The following is a 16,221-nucleotide window of genomic DNA, read 5'->3' as shown; positions in this document are numbered from 1 at the left end:
TTGCAAAGATACCTTGCTGACTTAGTTATAATTTATATAAGAAACTTGAACTGTATTGTTTGCTTGGTTAATATTGCGAACGTTTCAAAAAGGGTGACCTGGATGTAACCCAGACACACAGAAATAGAAATTATTTTCATTTAGACATATTTTCCTTCCCTGAAACTCATTTTGTGAAACTCTTTTAGTATTAACTTCTTTCTGACGCAGACTATTTTTGTGTGGCTGTATGACATATGCCACATGAACTTAGCCTCAGTTTCCTTCTGCTTCTCCAATCAACTCATCTGCATAAAATTTTAAAGATCTGCTTCTCCTTCTGCTTTGCAAAGTTGGTTCCAATCTTCTTGACGTCAACACAACCAAGAGCTCTTTTTGTGCTCTTTGAGGTTTAAAACATTATGCTTTCTGACCTTGCAGAGGCAGAACTTTCCTGACCAGAGCTTTCATAGGGCTAGGTTTTGAGTTTCTTCCTTAGTTCCTTCACCTGTTTTTCGCTAACTTCTGTTTTCTCTCCAAGGTTTGCTGTAGTGAGAATCCGTAAGTGCACCTTTGCTTGGTGCTTGATACCTTTACAAGACTGTTCCGATAGTGTGTGCTAACTCGTGAATATCTGGTTCTGGGGTTCTGACTCATCCAGCTTTGTGTGGTCCCTTAAATTATGTGATTCTTTGCATTTAGAAGAAAGCTTCAAACACAGTGATGGGGTTTGTGTGCTTGCATTTGTTCTCTTTTGTGTGGAGATCAATAATAAGGTTTTGGACGTATGTGCTCTGGAGGGGAACCAACACAGTAGACTTCTTGCTCTCTTCTCTGCATGCATATTCACTTCCTAGGATACAGTCTCACACAAAGCTTCCTCTGTTGCTTTTTGTGTTTGCATTTTAATGGAAAATATAGTTTTATTTTAAAGCTAATGCATCTCGAAATGAAAGGGTTGTTAAATCCTAGTGGAGACCAGACTATGTGGTTCCCTTCTATTTATGAAAGATGCTACTGTGTCCGAAGCCCATTGCTAACCCTACAATTGCAAAAGGGTTATGATTAGTAGGAAGATTGTAGCAGCATGTGCAATGCATCCCAATGAGATTCTGATGCTTTCTGATAGGAAAAAATAGCAGATTTCCTTGAAAAATGGACAAATGCTAGCCACAGGATTCACTATGAAGAAGGGAAACATTTAAAAACGAAATGGGAAATGCTCTGAAAGAATTTGCCATTGACTGTGGTGCTTTTGGTTGGACTTTGCTGCTGAGAGTAAGTGTAACTGAGACATGTAAAATGATTTTTTCCCCTGCTTTTCTGAAACTTTTGACCATGTGGGCTGAGCTTATAACAGGATGTGAAACTGCGTATCATAGCTCTGATTTATATTCTTGGATAGAGCTATTATTAAGGTGTCATATGAACAGATGGGATATGAATGATGAAGCTCAGATTGGGTAACTACCAGTTGAGAGGAAATGACTAATTGAACTTCAGAGAACAAGAAGTCTGTCTTCTTGCAGTCAAAATACATGAAACAAAAATACATATTTGTCCCTTCAATGTAGCTGAAGATCTGCTTCTTCTGCTTTGACAGCATGGAACCTTTATGTTCATGTTGGCAGCTTGTCTGACTGCAATAATATAGAACGTACTGAAGTTTGTTTTAAATAGAGGCTGCATATTTTTAAGATTATGTAAAGCAAAATGTAAAGTATTGCTTTTTAACAGCTTAATGCAACTGTTAGATATCTTATGAGTTCTGTGTGATCTGGGGCTATAATGATGGGGAAGTTCTTTACATTTTAAATCTAATTGTTGTGATTATAAACTGGGAACACTTGATGATTTCCCTCTCAGTAATGTAAGCTATTTTTCATTGCCCTAGAGTCTAATGAAAAAATTTTGGACTTCCCATATTTTGTAACTACATTAAGCAGGCATCACTAAGGTTCTTATTCTAAAACTGTGAAAACTACAGAGGATGAATGCTCTAAAATGCATTAAGTCATAAAATAATTTGAATATCCTCAATTTCCACTTGCGTTCATTTTATTAACTTCTACCTGTATCGTAAACTCATCTTGTGTGTCATGTCAAAACTTTTATCAAGTATAAGTGTCAATAATGTTAATTAATTGGTATAAATCAGCATTTTTAAAACTGTAGCACTTCTGGAATTCGAGTATGAACAGTGTGGCTCAAAGCAGTGATTCATGTTGCTAACTGTATCATAACAGAGGACTTAACACATTCAGATACTCTAACTGGAGCTTTAAAAACAATTTTGTGCACCTGATTCATATCAATCTGTGATGTGTCTAGTCGAATGTTTAAATGACTAAAAAAATTGATTGGTTGCAAGTATAGGAAGAAAATCCAAACTACTTATGACAAAGCTATTTCATCATTGGGTGGGAGAAGAGAATGAATACTTAACTAAATAGCAAAATATCACTATAGATGTGTAACTTCTAAGCCTATGGGTGTTTCTGTGGAATCTCTATTTGTATTGGTACTGCAGAAACAAGGAAGATAGAACTGTGTTGATCACTTTACCATGATTATCTTTTAACAGTGGTTATGTTATGGATAAAATGATGGCAGTTGTACTTTCATTCATTTACCAGCAACAAAATGATGAGTTTCTATAAATATTTGAAAGCCAGCAACTTTGTCGCTGCTACATAATAAGTTTCACTTCAGACTTATGAAGTGGAAGTTAACAGCCATGAAAACAGAAGATACACTATAGCAGCAAAGATTTGATGAGCACAGTCTGAAAATGACTGCAAAAAGAAAAACAGAACAACTTCTTATTCTTCAGCAGATACTCAAGTCCTCAAAGTTTAAGTGGCTACAGTTCACTCTAATGGAAAAAAATCTCATTTTCTGGAACAAAAATCTGTTCCTGTGGTTGACATATTTTTAAGGCTTTTTATTTTAATTGCTATTCAGCTTCTAATTGTCAGAACAATTTGTAAATCACTCTGAATTTCTTCATTTTAGCTTGTTATCCTGCAAAAAAGAATAAGGGTCCAAATAGTTCACATATGCCAAAGAACAGTGCAAGAGGATCTTATGTATTCTCACTTCGATTTCTGTGTGTCTGAACTGGCATAATTAACATTTCATTATTTATGCAATTCTACTAAAATATAAGTTGATATGCTGAGAAATACTGTATTTGTCAGCACAAGTTGGCAAGAAACGTTTGTATTCCTGTCCTCTTTGCCACATTTCCTTACTGCCAGAGGCTACTTGGATGCAATATACTCTTGGTTATTGCTATATTTGTACATTTGCTCTGATATCCTTATATTAAATATACTATATTGTTGGAGAAGGTCTTTGGTTTATTCTTGAGATGCCTCTGCCTTGTAGCTAATTGCTATAGTCTTACTCATTTCCTGCATTTGTGTAAGGAGTTCAAAAAACCCTGCAACACTAGGTTGTTGTGCATTCCAATTGATTTCGGGCTTCAAACTGTTTTTAAAAAACATGGTTAATGTACTGAAAGCAGCTGGCCTCTGAAAGAATCTGCAAAAAGAAAGACTTGTTTTGTAAACTTCAGTTCAAGCAATTAACAATGAATATTAAATGAAAAAAAAAAATCAGACTTTGAAGTGAGCAAAAACTGACATTATTTTAAAATTAGAATCGTGTATAGTTGTCTGCAAATAATTGTTTTTGCCCAGCTGCGAATCACAGGCATTAAGGCCCCACAATCATGAGTCGCCACTAAAAATAATTCTCTTCCTGCCTTTTTTTCCTGTGTCAATCTGTGCAGACTTGGGGGGCTTCTTTTGCTATGTTTTCTTCCTTTGTTTCCATCGCTCCATCCCTAACAACTTGACGGGGGAGTGTGGTTACAAAGCTATTGCAAGTAGATAGGTTTTTACTTATAAAAAATTAAGTTATATTAGATACATTTTGAATTCTTTTTTATGTTAGTTGAAAGAAACTGATGAAATTGGTAGACATTTAAATTTACGCTGGCAGATGGAGCGAGCAAGCAGCAGTATACCATGTTTCTCAGAGTATCAAACATTTATCTCGCACATCATGTCTGAAAAGTGCCAGTGTACATTTTGTGCTGAGATTTCTATTTTCACCACAGAAATGTCCATTTTGGCCCCATGGCAAGATGCATGTTATTAGACATAATGACAGCTCTAAGTTGATGGTGCTGCTACAAGCGTTAATCATGAGTGTAAAGTGGCTGGGTTTTGTGCAGAAAAGACGACTTCTGTTGCGGTTTTACATTGCTACACTAGCTTCAGAGTACCTAACACTAAAAAAGCAGTTCTGTATTACTTTAAAAGATTTTCGATATCAAAATACAGAACATTTATATCTTGGTGTGTTAAATTTTATTATAGACATAAAGACCTGGAAGGTCTTTCTTTTTTTTCATGGAAGGGACATTGCGTTTGCGTGCCATGGTGCAGTGGGTGCATATCTAGTTATGTGCCACAGGAGTAGGAGAAGTTTCAGTTTCCTTAGAAGATGCAGTGGCTGGGAACAGACTATGAAGAAGAATTCATCCAGAGCAATTCATCAAGACTAGTTTGCGTCCATGACTGAAAGCTACTGGGGATAAGAAGTGAAAAGCACAAGGCAGAAGGATACTTGAGTCAGGGGGAAAACAAGCAGAGTGGCCTGTGAAGATTATTCCCTTCCAGAGCTTGAAATATTTCATCATTTCTGACACTTGGCACTTTTTTCTGTCAGTAAACATTTATAAGTCCTTAAGCAAAGTGACGGACTGCATAGAGCTGTCAGGCTATTGCTGTCACTTAGTTCAACTAACAGCACTTTCTGCTGTATTTCTCAGTCAATGGTTTGACTAAGCCCATGCCCTTTGTGTGGCACTGTGATACCGACTGGTGGGAGTTATTCCTCCAGTTTGCTTTTTATGACAATTTAGAAAGTTATACAATGCTTGAAAAACTTTCCAGATTACTTAGTAGCTGGAGAATTCATCTAATTGCCAGTTATTTAGGTGCAGCCCAAGCAGGTATTGCTGTCAAACTCTGACAATTCTTATGAAGTTACAGAAATTCACACTTAGTGCCTGTTTCAGATCTTGCCTTGGAGTTCCCAGCATTGATTCTGGTCAGAAGATACTTAGCAAATCTGTATCTTCATGCAGTCCAGAGTTGCTATAGGAGAAAAGGGAACCTTAAGCCATCATCTTGCTCTAAGACTTAAAGGTAGTAGGTTATCTCCTCGCCTCTTTCTTATCTTCACAGTTTTTGCTTGGACTCGTGCCTTCCTCTGAATTTGTTAGTGTGTATGAATTTAATATATGTATTTTATCTACTAATTACTAGAGGTAGAACAAGCTCTTGTAATTCTCTAGATAATGCTTTTGAATTGGATAGACTTGTTGGTTAGGTTCTGGGGGTTTTTGTTTGTTTTGTGGGCTTTTTTACAGCTTGGAAAAGTTTGTAAAGTAATGGAGGTAAAAGTTTATGAAATAGCTTAGAGCTGAGTTTGTAAAATAGCTGAGGGTACACATTTGGAAAGATGCAGCATCATCCATTTAATGGCTTAACTAAATGTTCATCGAATAATTTCCTTTGTTCTTCACCCAGTTTCAAAGATTTGATGAAGAAGCTTGCATGGGCTGTTTAGAAACATTTAAGTTCCCTAGGCTGTACTTGAGTTAAGAATGTATGTACTAAATAACTGAAATAAACTAAATAACTTAAAATATCTATAAGAAATTCATATCAAAGATGGCATTTAATGTTAAGAAAATGTAAATATGCTGAAAAGAATTTACTAGTTTTGACTGGGGACTTGGAGTTGTCATTATCTTTATATGGAGTAGCGTTAACTAAGTGACTCCAAAAAGGGAAGAAAAATCAAGTTCATTTTCTATTACTTTAGCTAGTACAATTGGTCAGGCAGAGGGAGTGTCTGTTTATATTTCAAAACAAATGTGACAGCTCTGGAAAGCAGCTTTTTAAAGTCAATTTGACTTATAAATAATCCTTAATCATGAGGCAGCAAAAACATTGCTATTTCTGAAAGACAAAAAAAAAATTGAAGATGCACTTCTGCCTTGAAAATGTCTCTTAAGATTACGACTAATATAGCACTAGACCAAAGCAGCAATTCAATTATACAATGCAAGTTCTTCAGTAATGCTAACAAATTAAATACACGTTTTTAGAATAACTGGCATACTTACTTTAAAATTCATACCAAGGAATGAAGTCTACCTTTTTTTCCTTTCATTGATTCAGTAAATCCATAACTTAAATTTATAGTAAACAATTTGTAAGTATTGGCTTATCTGTTATATTTACTATTAATTTCTGCCTTTTTTCCCCCTCTCTTCTTGTTTCTTATTTTAGGTGTATGATTGCTGATGAGGTAAGTGATGTTCCTGTTCCTCTAACACCATTTTTCTTGTTTTAATGTACTTCATGCAGATGTGACTTTTTTTGTTTGAGAGATGTGGGCAGAAAGGTTAGTAATGAAAGAAGCCTAATTCCTGTGATATTCAGCAGATATTCTGAAAATATCTAAGTGGGGGAAAAAAAAGAAACCTGACATAAGCTTGAAAGAATCTTTGAGAAAACTTAGAAGGTTACTTTTAATTGTATTTAGGTAGTTTAAATCTCCTCTATTGTTAAATCTTAAAAATATTAACTGAGTTGATTTTTCTTTTTTATGCACTTCATAATTGCACAGCTAGCTATTTTTAATGAATTAGGAGACATTCCTGGCCCAAAGAGATGGATTTTGAACAGATATATCTTCCAAAGATGAATTTTCTTAAATGCACCGATCAAATAGCAATAGCGAAATTCATTACTTCCATATGTTTGAAAATTTATATTTTATTCCATATTAGGGAAATTTGAGTCCAGCATTTCTTCCCGCAGATTATACTCTATTACAAAAATGTTTTATGTTCTTGATGTGTTGTCAGTATAAAACCTTACTGAAAAAGAGGTAACATTCGAGGATTTATATAGTCTCCCAATTCTAATTCGGGTTTTCTTGAAATGCTGGGGGGGGTGGGGAGAGAGAGAGAGAGAGAGAGATGGATGGATTACTGGGATTAAAGCATCTCCTCATACTATAAAAATCTCATTACAGCTGGAGATAAACTATCCTGGCATAGGTTGTGACATTTCTGGAAACTGTGGAGAATAGAAAAGCATTCAGGGGAGGAGAAAAGGGAAGCTTGGGAAAAATCAAAATATCAGCAGTACCTATTTGTTTATTAAAACAAAGTTTCTTATTTCCTTCCTTGAATGAGAAAATAAACTGTGTATAATTATGTTAGTGATAAAAGGTACTGCAAGATATATTTATTCTGAAGTAAATAATGTATATTTCATAATGACAACAGGTCTGGCACTGGAGGAAGAATTGTGCAGGGGTGTCTGTCTTGCGCTTGTTGACTTATCTCTAAAATAAGAAGGAAATGTTGGTAAATATAGATATACCTGATTATGTAATTATGGAAGGATTAAAGTACAATAATAGTAGTATCTTTTTGAAAAATATTTTCAAAATATATTGCCATTCTTTCTTGGAGTGGGGACAGACAATACTTTTCCTCCAAAATTTCAGGTTTTCCATGTCATCCATTTCCATGACTGAGAAAGATGTGTTTAAATCAAAAAGCAAGACCATAATATTTTCCACATTTTTTTTCATATCTCTCACATTCTTACAATCTAGACTGGTGACCAGCTATATGGGGTCTAGATTCAGTTACGGGTGCACTACTGCCAAGAGACCCGCCTTTTATTCCCTGCTCCTTTCAATTCAGTTGTCTGGATCATCACCGGTGCACCAGTGCCTGGGCAGTCTGAGTTAGGGAGGCAACTGTGGCAACAAACTAAAAATGAATGGATTTATTTGTTTGTTTTTTACTTAGATTTGTTTTCAGCTGGCTCAAGCACTACTGGTGACACAAGGGGGGCTTACAGGAAAATTTTAATGAAAACTTGGCAGTTTTTAATGAAAACTTAGTATCACGGTACTTCTCTGATTATTTTTCTTTCTAGTAATAGCAGAAATAGTCATGATGTTTTCTTCTATACCTGGGAAGTCTCCTCGTGATATCATTACATCACTCCATTTAAACTCAATACTGAGGATATAGGTTGTTCTTTTGTGTCTGTACTGTGAGTCATGAGATAGCAGCAAATCAACTCAAATACCCACTGGACTCTGTGGAAAACCTGAACAGAATTTTTTAAAGCCAGTCTCTGCTTTAGCGCTTAACAGGAGTCTGGAACCATCTCTTGCCATGTGAACAAGTAGAGAAAATAGCTGCATGATTTGATAAAATCTTGGGGGTTTTATTTTTTTAAACAAACCCCTAAAATCTGGATCTTATATTCATCTGTTGCTATCTATATTCATAACTCATTAGATGGGAGCATTCCTATCTCGACAATATGAAGCAAGTACTTTCTTGTTAAATATATATCCATGTATTGTATCTTTACCCTTCACCTTGTCTGTAAATCTGAATTCCCCACTAGGTGGACTTCCTCTTGTGTGTCACAGAATAAAGAGAAACTCTTAGCTATGGTGAATGACAGCAGTATTTGCTTTTCCTTGACCTACTGAGTCAAAAGCAGAGTTCTTCATATAGATCTTCCTTTGTTCTTATGTTGCCTATGCAACTTTGTCCTAAATTGTCATTTTTATGTTAAGAAGACATCTCATATTTTTCTTTCCTTTGAAGTCTTTTTAAAATGTTTTTTGTACGTTAACAAGTTAATGAGTTTTTAATCTTTATAGTGTACCCTAATACGGACCTGAACAGAAAATCTTCTGAAATGAATGGAAATGCTTCTTTTAGCTTTAATGAGCTAACCGGATATAACATATGTATTAATCCATTTAAAGAGAAGCATCTTCTTTCATAGATCATCTGTGTTAACAAATTGACAATGAAAAAGATACTACGTAACTAGCTCTTTGGCTTTGTTTCCTTTATCTGGTTCTGTCTTTGCAAAATATTTTTTGGCTCTTCTGAATGGAATATGCTTTCTGAGCAGAGACTTCTATTTTTAATTTTTTTCTTTTCTTTTCTTTTCTTTTCCCAGATGGGGCTAGGTAAAACAATTCAAGCAATTGCCATTTCCTATTACTATAAAAACGAATGGCCCCTCTTAATTGTAGTGCCTTCATCTCTGAGATACCCTTGGGTTGATGAGATGGAGAAGTGGATTCCAGAACTCTCTCCAGATGATATTAGCATCATTCAGAACAAAACTGACACTGGGTGAGTAAAGTTTGTTATTCTTCTATAGAAAGGCTTGTCCAACGCCCCCTGCTCAAGCAGGGCCACCTAGAGCTGGTTGCCCAGGACTGTGTCCAGGTCATTTTTTAGTATCTCCAAGGATGGAGACCCCACAACCTCTCTGGGCAACCTGTTCCAGTCCTCAGTCACCCCTGCAGTAAAGTGTTTCCTGATGTTCAGAAGGAACCTCCTGTATTTCAGTTTGTGCCCATTGCCTCTGGTCCTGTCACTGGGCACGACAGAAAGGAGCCTGGCTCCGTCCTCTTTGCATCCTTCCTTCAGGTGTTTATATACATTAATAAGATGCCCCCCGAGCCTTCTCATCACTAGGCTAAACAGTCCCAGTCAGCCTTTCCTCATAGGAGAGGTGCTCCAGTCCCTTAATCATCTTCACGGCCCTTCGTTGTACTCTTTCCAGTACATCCGTGTCTCTCTTGCACTGATTAGCCCACAACTGGACACAGCGCTCTAGGTGTGGCCTCACCAGTGTTGAGTACGGGGGAAGGATCACCTCCCTCAACCCACTGGCAATACTTTGTCTGATGCAGCTGAGGGTACAATTCGCCTTCTTTGCTGCAAAGGCACACTGCTGGCTCATGTTCAACTTGGTGTCCATCAGGACCCCAGGTCCTTTTCTGCTAAGCTGCTTTCCAGCCAGGTGGCCCCCAGCATATATTTGTGCACGGGGTTGTTCCTCCCCAGGGGCAGGACTGTGCACTTCTCCTTGTCAAACTTCATGAGGTTCCTGTCAGCCCGTTTCTCCAGCCTGTCAAGGTCCCTCTGGATGGAAGCATGACCCTCTGGTGTATCAACCAATCCTCCCAGTTTTGTATTATTATATTATGGTAGTTACTCATCTCCTTTGAAATTGAGAGGTCTGGTTTTTGCAAAGTAGCAAGTGCTTGTCTGCTGAAAATTAGATTACTTCAGTGTGTCTCAAATTGAACATATACAGTTATTTCTCAACTCTGATGAATTAGCTTGTATTCATTAGCTTCTGTAAAACATTTTGAACACATTTTTGGAAAACTTCTGGTATACACTACAAAATAAGGAAGTAATTACTGTTAGAATTCTATTTAGCACACTGAGAAAATTTATAAGTTAGAATAAGTGTTCTCTAAATAACTGAAAAGGTCATCATGACCTAGGCTTTCTATCTTTAGACTTAATAGCATGAATTCATCAGAGAGAGACTACAAGTCGTGTGTGTTATTAGAATAACTCTCCTATTACGCTGAATTACAAGGGTATTTTTTAGTCTGCTTTACTGTAAATGACTTGGTTGATTTCACGGTAATGTCTAGATGTTATTCTAAAACTTCTGGATAAGGGAGACTGATCTTCGTGTTGTCTGGGAAGTATCAGAAAGTGACTTGACCACCAAGATGTCTAGATGAGACAGTAGCTTGGAACCTTCATTGTGGTAACCAGAGAAATCCAACTGAAAATGCATTTTAAAAGCTTAATCAAAGGGTAGTTGCTACTGATAGTCAAAATTTGTTTATCATAGGAACATGGGAATTAAAATAAGGATTGAATGAGCCTTTTTTTTTTTTTTTAAGCTATTTAGCTGAAATGTACAAAACGTAATGCTTATAGTGCTGAATGCAGAAAGGAGAAACGTGGGCTAAGGGAAACGATGGCAAACGTAAATGGCAAACAGAATTCGGTTTGCTTTATCTTTTAAGATTTTTAAAAGGAGTAGACCTTAACCATTATCACTTACTTTTATTCAACAAGGGAAGAGGACAACTTCAGTTTCTGCTTGTTTAACTCCCTGGAGGCTTCCTAGCTGTAAGTGAGGTAGATGTTGAACTAATTAATATTTTAACATTAAAAAGCGTTTTATGCATTTGCAAGAAAATGCAAAAATACAGCTGCCAAAATTGGTTTAGCATTTTGTTAAATTCTGCTTCCATATGTTCAGCTTTGATTTCTCTCAGTTCAATACTTTGCTTTTCCTCAAAACTTCAGCAATGAAATTTACTGCTTGAATGTTGTTTAACTTCTTAATTTAAGCAGGTTAAAATATACTTAGGCATCAATTTAGGTTCTTATAATTTCTAACTAAATTTGAAATTGGATGTTTCTTGAATAAATAATTTTATTTGTAATTTTTTTTTGTCTGTCCTTCACAAAGGGGTAGGGTAAATTCTTGTTTTCCTGGCTGCTACATTTATCTATACTGTAACAGCCAGAGTCTGTAGAGCATTGACCACAGTGCCAGTGCTCTAACCATTGCCTCTTCTTCCACATCCAGAAGCACGAATGTGCACATGCACATGCTTTCTTCCTCTTAAATACTCGAGGAAACTTCAATTTAGTTGATTTTTTTTGATCTGTTGCTACTGGAGAACAAATAAAAATCGTGCCAGCAGAGCGGTAGTGTCTCACAGATGGGCGGACCAGCTATGACTCCCATCCTGATGACTTGTTTGTCTAACAGCTCTACGAGTTCCTGTGCTGCTCAAAGGCTCCTGAAGGGCCACAGTGCTCTCTAGTGATTTGAAAATCAATTTGTGCCTTGGGCCTATGTATGTCTTTAAATTTATTGTAAGAAGCTCCTTTCCAACTAAATACCAATTTTTCATCTTGTGCCTTGTTGATTCCCTGCTTCCAGTTTTTTGTTTTCTTTGTATTCTGTTTGAGCAAAAAAGCTGGATAGACAGCTCTGATACAAATATGTTTTTTCAGGTGGTGAGGTTGAGCCCAGGCTGTACTTTTACAGTACCCAAATACTCAGAGACAGTCTAGTTAGTCATCTTAGGCTGCTGGTAAGGTGACTCTTTGTACACAGAGCAGTAGATAGCTTGCATAGAGACGTTGTTACTTGGGGTGTTTGGGTGCTGTTTACATCATGATCTGACTTGCGTGTGAAACTTTTTATCCAGAAAGTGGATTTGTCCCATGCGATATTCCTCGAAGGGAGCATAAGTTGAAGCAATGCAACCAGATAAATGAACCCCTTTTAAATGCAGTGTATGTCTTCTGAGAATGGTTATGAAATGTTTGTGAATAGAAGTGTGAGATGCTAGAATGTTTTAAACACCGAAAGCTGTTGTTATTAGCCTGACAACCCACTAATTAATCATTCCAAAAGGTGTCATATATACCTTCTTAAAAAAAAATAGTTTGGTATAATTCCTTTGCTATATTAATTTTCCTACAATGAAAATTTACTAAGAAAACTTCTGGATTTTCTCTTTTAGGAGAATATCAACCAGCAAAGTAACGATTCTGGGGTATGGCCTGTTAACTTCTGATGCACAGACTTTAGTAGATGCTTTGTACAGGCAGAACTTTAAGGTAGTTGTGATTGATGAATCACACTATATGAAATCCAGAAATGCCACCCGCAGCAAGATTCTGTTGCCAATTGTGCAGAAAGCTCTTAGAGCTATTCTTCTTACTGGAACTCCTGCTCTAGGAAGACCTGAAGAGGTATTTGACATATTGTGTTTTCGTTTGGGTTTTTTTGTTGTTGTTTTTTTGGGGGTTTTTTGTTTGTTTGTTTTTTGTTGTTGTTGTTGTTTTTTTAAGGATGGTGTCAGTAATAAATTAACAGTTTTGTAGTTTTCTTGAATATATACAGTTACATGCATTATGACATCAAACAGTGCACCAACTGCATTAGGAAGCACAAGTGTAAGAAACTAAAACAATGTCTTTGAGTTGATTATATTGGTGTTTTACAAATTTGTTTCAAGCTCATGCACAGGTGACTTGAGACAGTGTTTCTTGTAAGAGATTAATCTCACATGTAAGAGACTGACTGTTGGGTGAAATAGAAAATAAAGAGCCTAAGTGCAGAACTATTTGTTTCTCCTGGGTAGGAGAGTCCTTGGTAGACAAGAACTTGTATTAAGTCTTCTACTTCATCATCTGATATAGGAAGTCCTTTGTTTATCGCTGGCCTTTTGAATATTTCTAATGTTCGCTTGTATTGCATAAGTGGAAAAAATATATCCTGTGCTTGTTGCAGCCCAGAAAGACAAATTTTCTTTGAAGGAATTTCAACTTAGGGAATTGGGGAGGAACAGAAAGGAAACCAAAAAACACTTGGGTTTTATACTGAACCCAAGAAAACTGCCTTTATCAAATGTGGGAATAAAGGGAATATAAGAGCTGATTTGTATCCAGGGAACTTATAAGGGTTATATAAATAGTAGTTTACACTTTAGAGTTTCTTGTTGTGTAAATAGAACTTATGCCAAGAACCTTTAATAATTTAATGTGTTCAGAGAAGTTATAATTTGAGAAAGATACCCGCTGTATGAAAAAGGGCTTGGTGTATTATGAGTATTTGCTTAAAGCTTTAAAACAAATATTTATATCTATGGGTGTGGATAATTATGAAACTTCCTGCACATGTACTAAAGACATCGCAACCAACCCTGGAAGAAGAACTGAAGTTAGAAAGTGTTATGCTTTTATACAGTGCATTGATACCAAGAGCAGTAAGCAACACTGCTAAAGGTCTTTGAAGGAAATTCCATACAAGCTGTCCTTGATCACAGTAATGGGGTCAAAATTGATGACCAAATGGAAAACAATTTGAGACATTTTTATAGTGATACCAAAGTTCTGCCATGGCTTATTAAGGCAGAATGTAAAAAGCATGACATCTCTTTAATCAGTTTTGTGTCATAAGCAGAATCTCTCTATGAAGTCTTTAAATTGAATATGTATAGAAAATGAAAAGCATTATTCATTTATATTTACATACATTTATGGCAAATAATTACAGGCAGTTTCTTGTTTGGCCTAGATCTATGTGAAAATAGCAGCATTTTACTTCAGCAAATAAATTGGTTTTGGTTTGGGTTTTTTTTTTTTTCTTAATACTGATTTTCAGTTCTCTAACTTCTGTCTTGAAAGAAGCCTGTGAAGAACAAAATTAGGCTGTAGTAATTTTCTTCTTAGGAGAGGTCACTAACATATGATTAGGTAATTTGAAAGCTTAAATGCCAGAAGTGATGTACAGTAGACTTAAGAGGCTAGCAGGGAAATATATTTAGGAGAGAGCTTTCCATATTACTGTTGTCTCTGTGCTACCCCTGCTACCCCTCAATAGTGTGTCTTGGATCTAGTAGTGATCTTTGAATCCAGAAAGCTTTGACAGTAAAAGAGCTTGTAAAGTAGGATTCTTTCTGGCTAAGGTTGTCTAAACTGATATTTACCTCCTGTTACTCAACCGGGAAGAAAGGTGTGAAATTTCTGGTCTGTATTGACACTGTCTGTTTTTTGAAGTAAAACTTAAGAATGAGTAGGTTTTTCATGTGTTTTAAGAAGACGACTCTTCATGGAATACCTGCACTGAAGCTTTGCAGAAACCCATGTACCTGGCAAATGACAAAAATTGTATTTTTAGGAATAACATCATCTCATCTGTGTTTTCGTGTTCAGTATAAATATTCTCCAAGTCGTCAGCACTGTGTTATGGCGTTCAGGGTGCTTTGTTCTTTGAGGGTTTCCCACAACTGTCCTGTCTCAAGACACATGCATACTCCTATGGAATGGCTTTTGTATGTGTGCCAAGCTGTGTATTTTTTGTGCAACTATTGAAGGTAAACTTAACATAATAATCATGTAATAATTATTTCTGAATAGTCTTGTATTTGCAGGCAATTTTTCACTGTGGCTATTTTTTTATACAGCTTTTCATGCAGATTGAGGCACTGTTTCCAAGAAGATTTGGAACTTGGAGTGAATATGCCAAAAAATACTGCAATGCTCGTGTCAGGTATTACTGTACTTGCTCATTTATTTTGCTATGAGTGTCTCTGATTTTCTTGTCATGTGAAGTGAGAGAATCGGTAAGTAGTACCTCTGTTGCTGTATCATCCCATCTTGCTTGGAAACCCAGGGTCAGATACCATCTCCTCCATCAAAGAGGGCTGGGAGAAGGGTTAAATTGACAGGAGGTTTTATTTGAGGACAAAATTGGCAGCTATTAAAGTTTGAAATAAAGTTTAAGTGCCAGTGTTCTGTTAAGTAAAATGATTTACAAATTTACTGTCGTTAGTATGAAGTGTATAGGTCTTACTTTAGAGCTGGAGTTTCAGCTACAGCTGAAACTTAGGGGTTTCTGACTCTGCCTTATGCTCATATCATGCAATAATTTACATCTCTCTCTATTATGGGATCCAGTCTTTTTGCTATAACACCATACTTGGGTGGAAAAAAAGTCCAATACTTGTCTCTGTATTTTACATATTGACTGAGTAAAAGTAAAGGTATAAAGCTCCCAAAAGCATGGTAGTGTGTAATTCTGTTTGAGGGATTGAATATAGGCATTGTAAGTTCTTGCCCACCACCTTGCCTCCAATTTGCTAGGTAACAGTGCTCATTACACATTTTTCCACACATGTGCCTAATGAATTTTAACCCATTTTTATCCCTTGCATCTTTCATTAATTTTCATGTTTCATGTGCTTTAAGTTATTAACTTAAGGAGGATTCATTTCCCTCTGACTTGCTTCCCTCAGCTTTAGTTTAATGATTGGTTTCTCTAGCTATATTCTAAAATAGAGTAGATAGAAGAAGCTCTGATTTAAAATGCTTAGTTTTACCCATCTGAATCTATGTTACAATCTGGAATGAAAGAAGTTATGAGAAGGGAAGAACCTTTGAAAAAATTCTTAGCTAAAACATTTCTTATCTACAACTTTGCATATATTCAAAACAATAGATTTTGTCAGCTAAATTGGCTAGCATTTAGATTTAATTTTTACAGTAATAATTACATGGTTTCATTTTCATATAACTTGTTTTTCTCCCTCCATCATATGCATTTTATCAGCATTTAACTTCAAATAACATTGAAGAGTGCTGTCTAATTTTCAGACAGAGAAATGCTATTTTTTCCATGGTGTTTTGACTGAATACATCTGTAATTTTCACACCACAAGTGTGCGTGGGTACAGCATGGTTAGCTACTCAAT

At 36.2% G+C, this 16,221-nt stretch overlaps 1 protein-coding gene across 1 annotated transcript in view; it reads left to right on the top strand.

Annotated features, from left to right (window-relative positions):
- The window catches only part of ZRANB3 (zinc finger RANBP2-type containing 3), a 52,031-nt gene that overhangs the window by 17,474 nt on the left and 18,336 nt on the right, over positions 1-16,221 (top strand). The window contains exons 3-6 of the mRNA XM_082313098.1: positions 6,354-6,372; positions 9,078-9,256; positions 12,487-12,718; positions 14,935-15,020. Of these exons, the coding sequence (XP_082169224.1) occupies positions 6,354-6,372; positions 9,078-9,256; positions 12,487-12,718; positions 14,935-15,020 (516 nt within the window). The remainder of the gene's footprint in view (positions 1-6,353; positions 6,373-9,077; positions 9,257-12,486; positions 12,719-14,934; positions 15,021-16,221) is intronic.

This window comes from Platalea leucorodia (genome assembly GCF_965183815.1).
Source record: "Platalea leucorodia genome assembly, chromosome: 5".
In the NCBI taxonomy this organism is placed as follows: domain Eukaryota; kingdom Metazoa; phylum Chordata; class Aves; order Pelecaniformes; family Threskiornithidae; genus Platalea; species Platalea leucorodia.
Note: the sequence above shows the minus strand (reverse complement) of the source record. Positions and strands in the feature narration are given on the sequence as shown.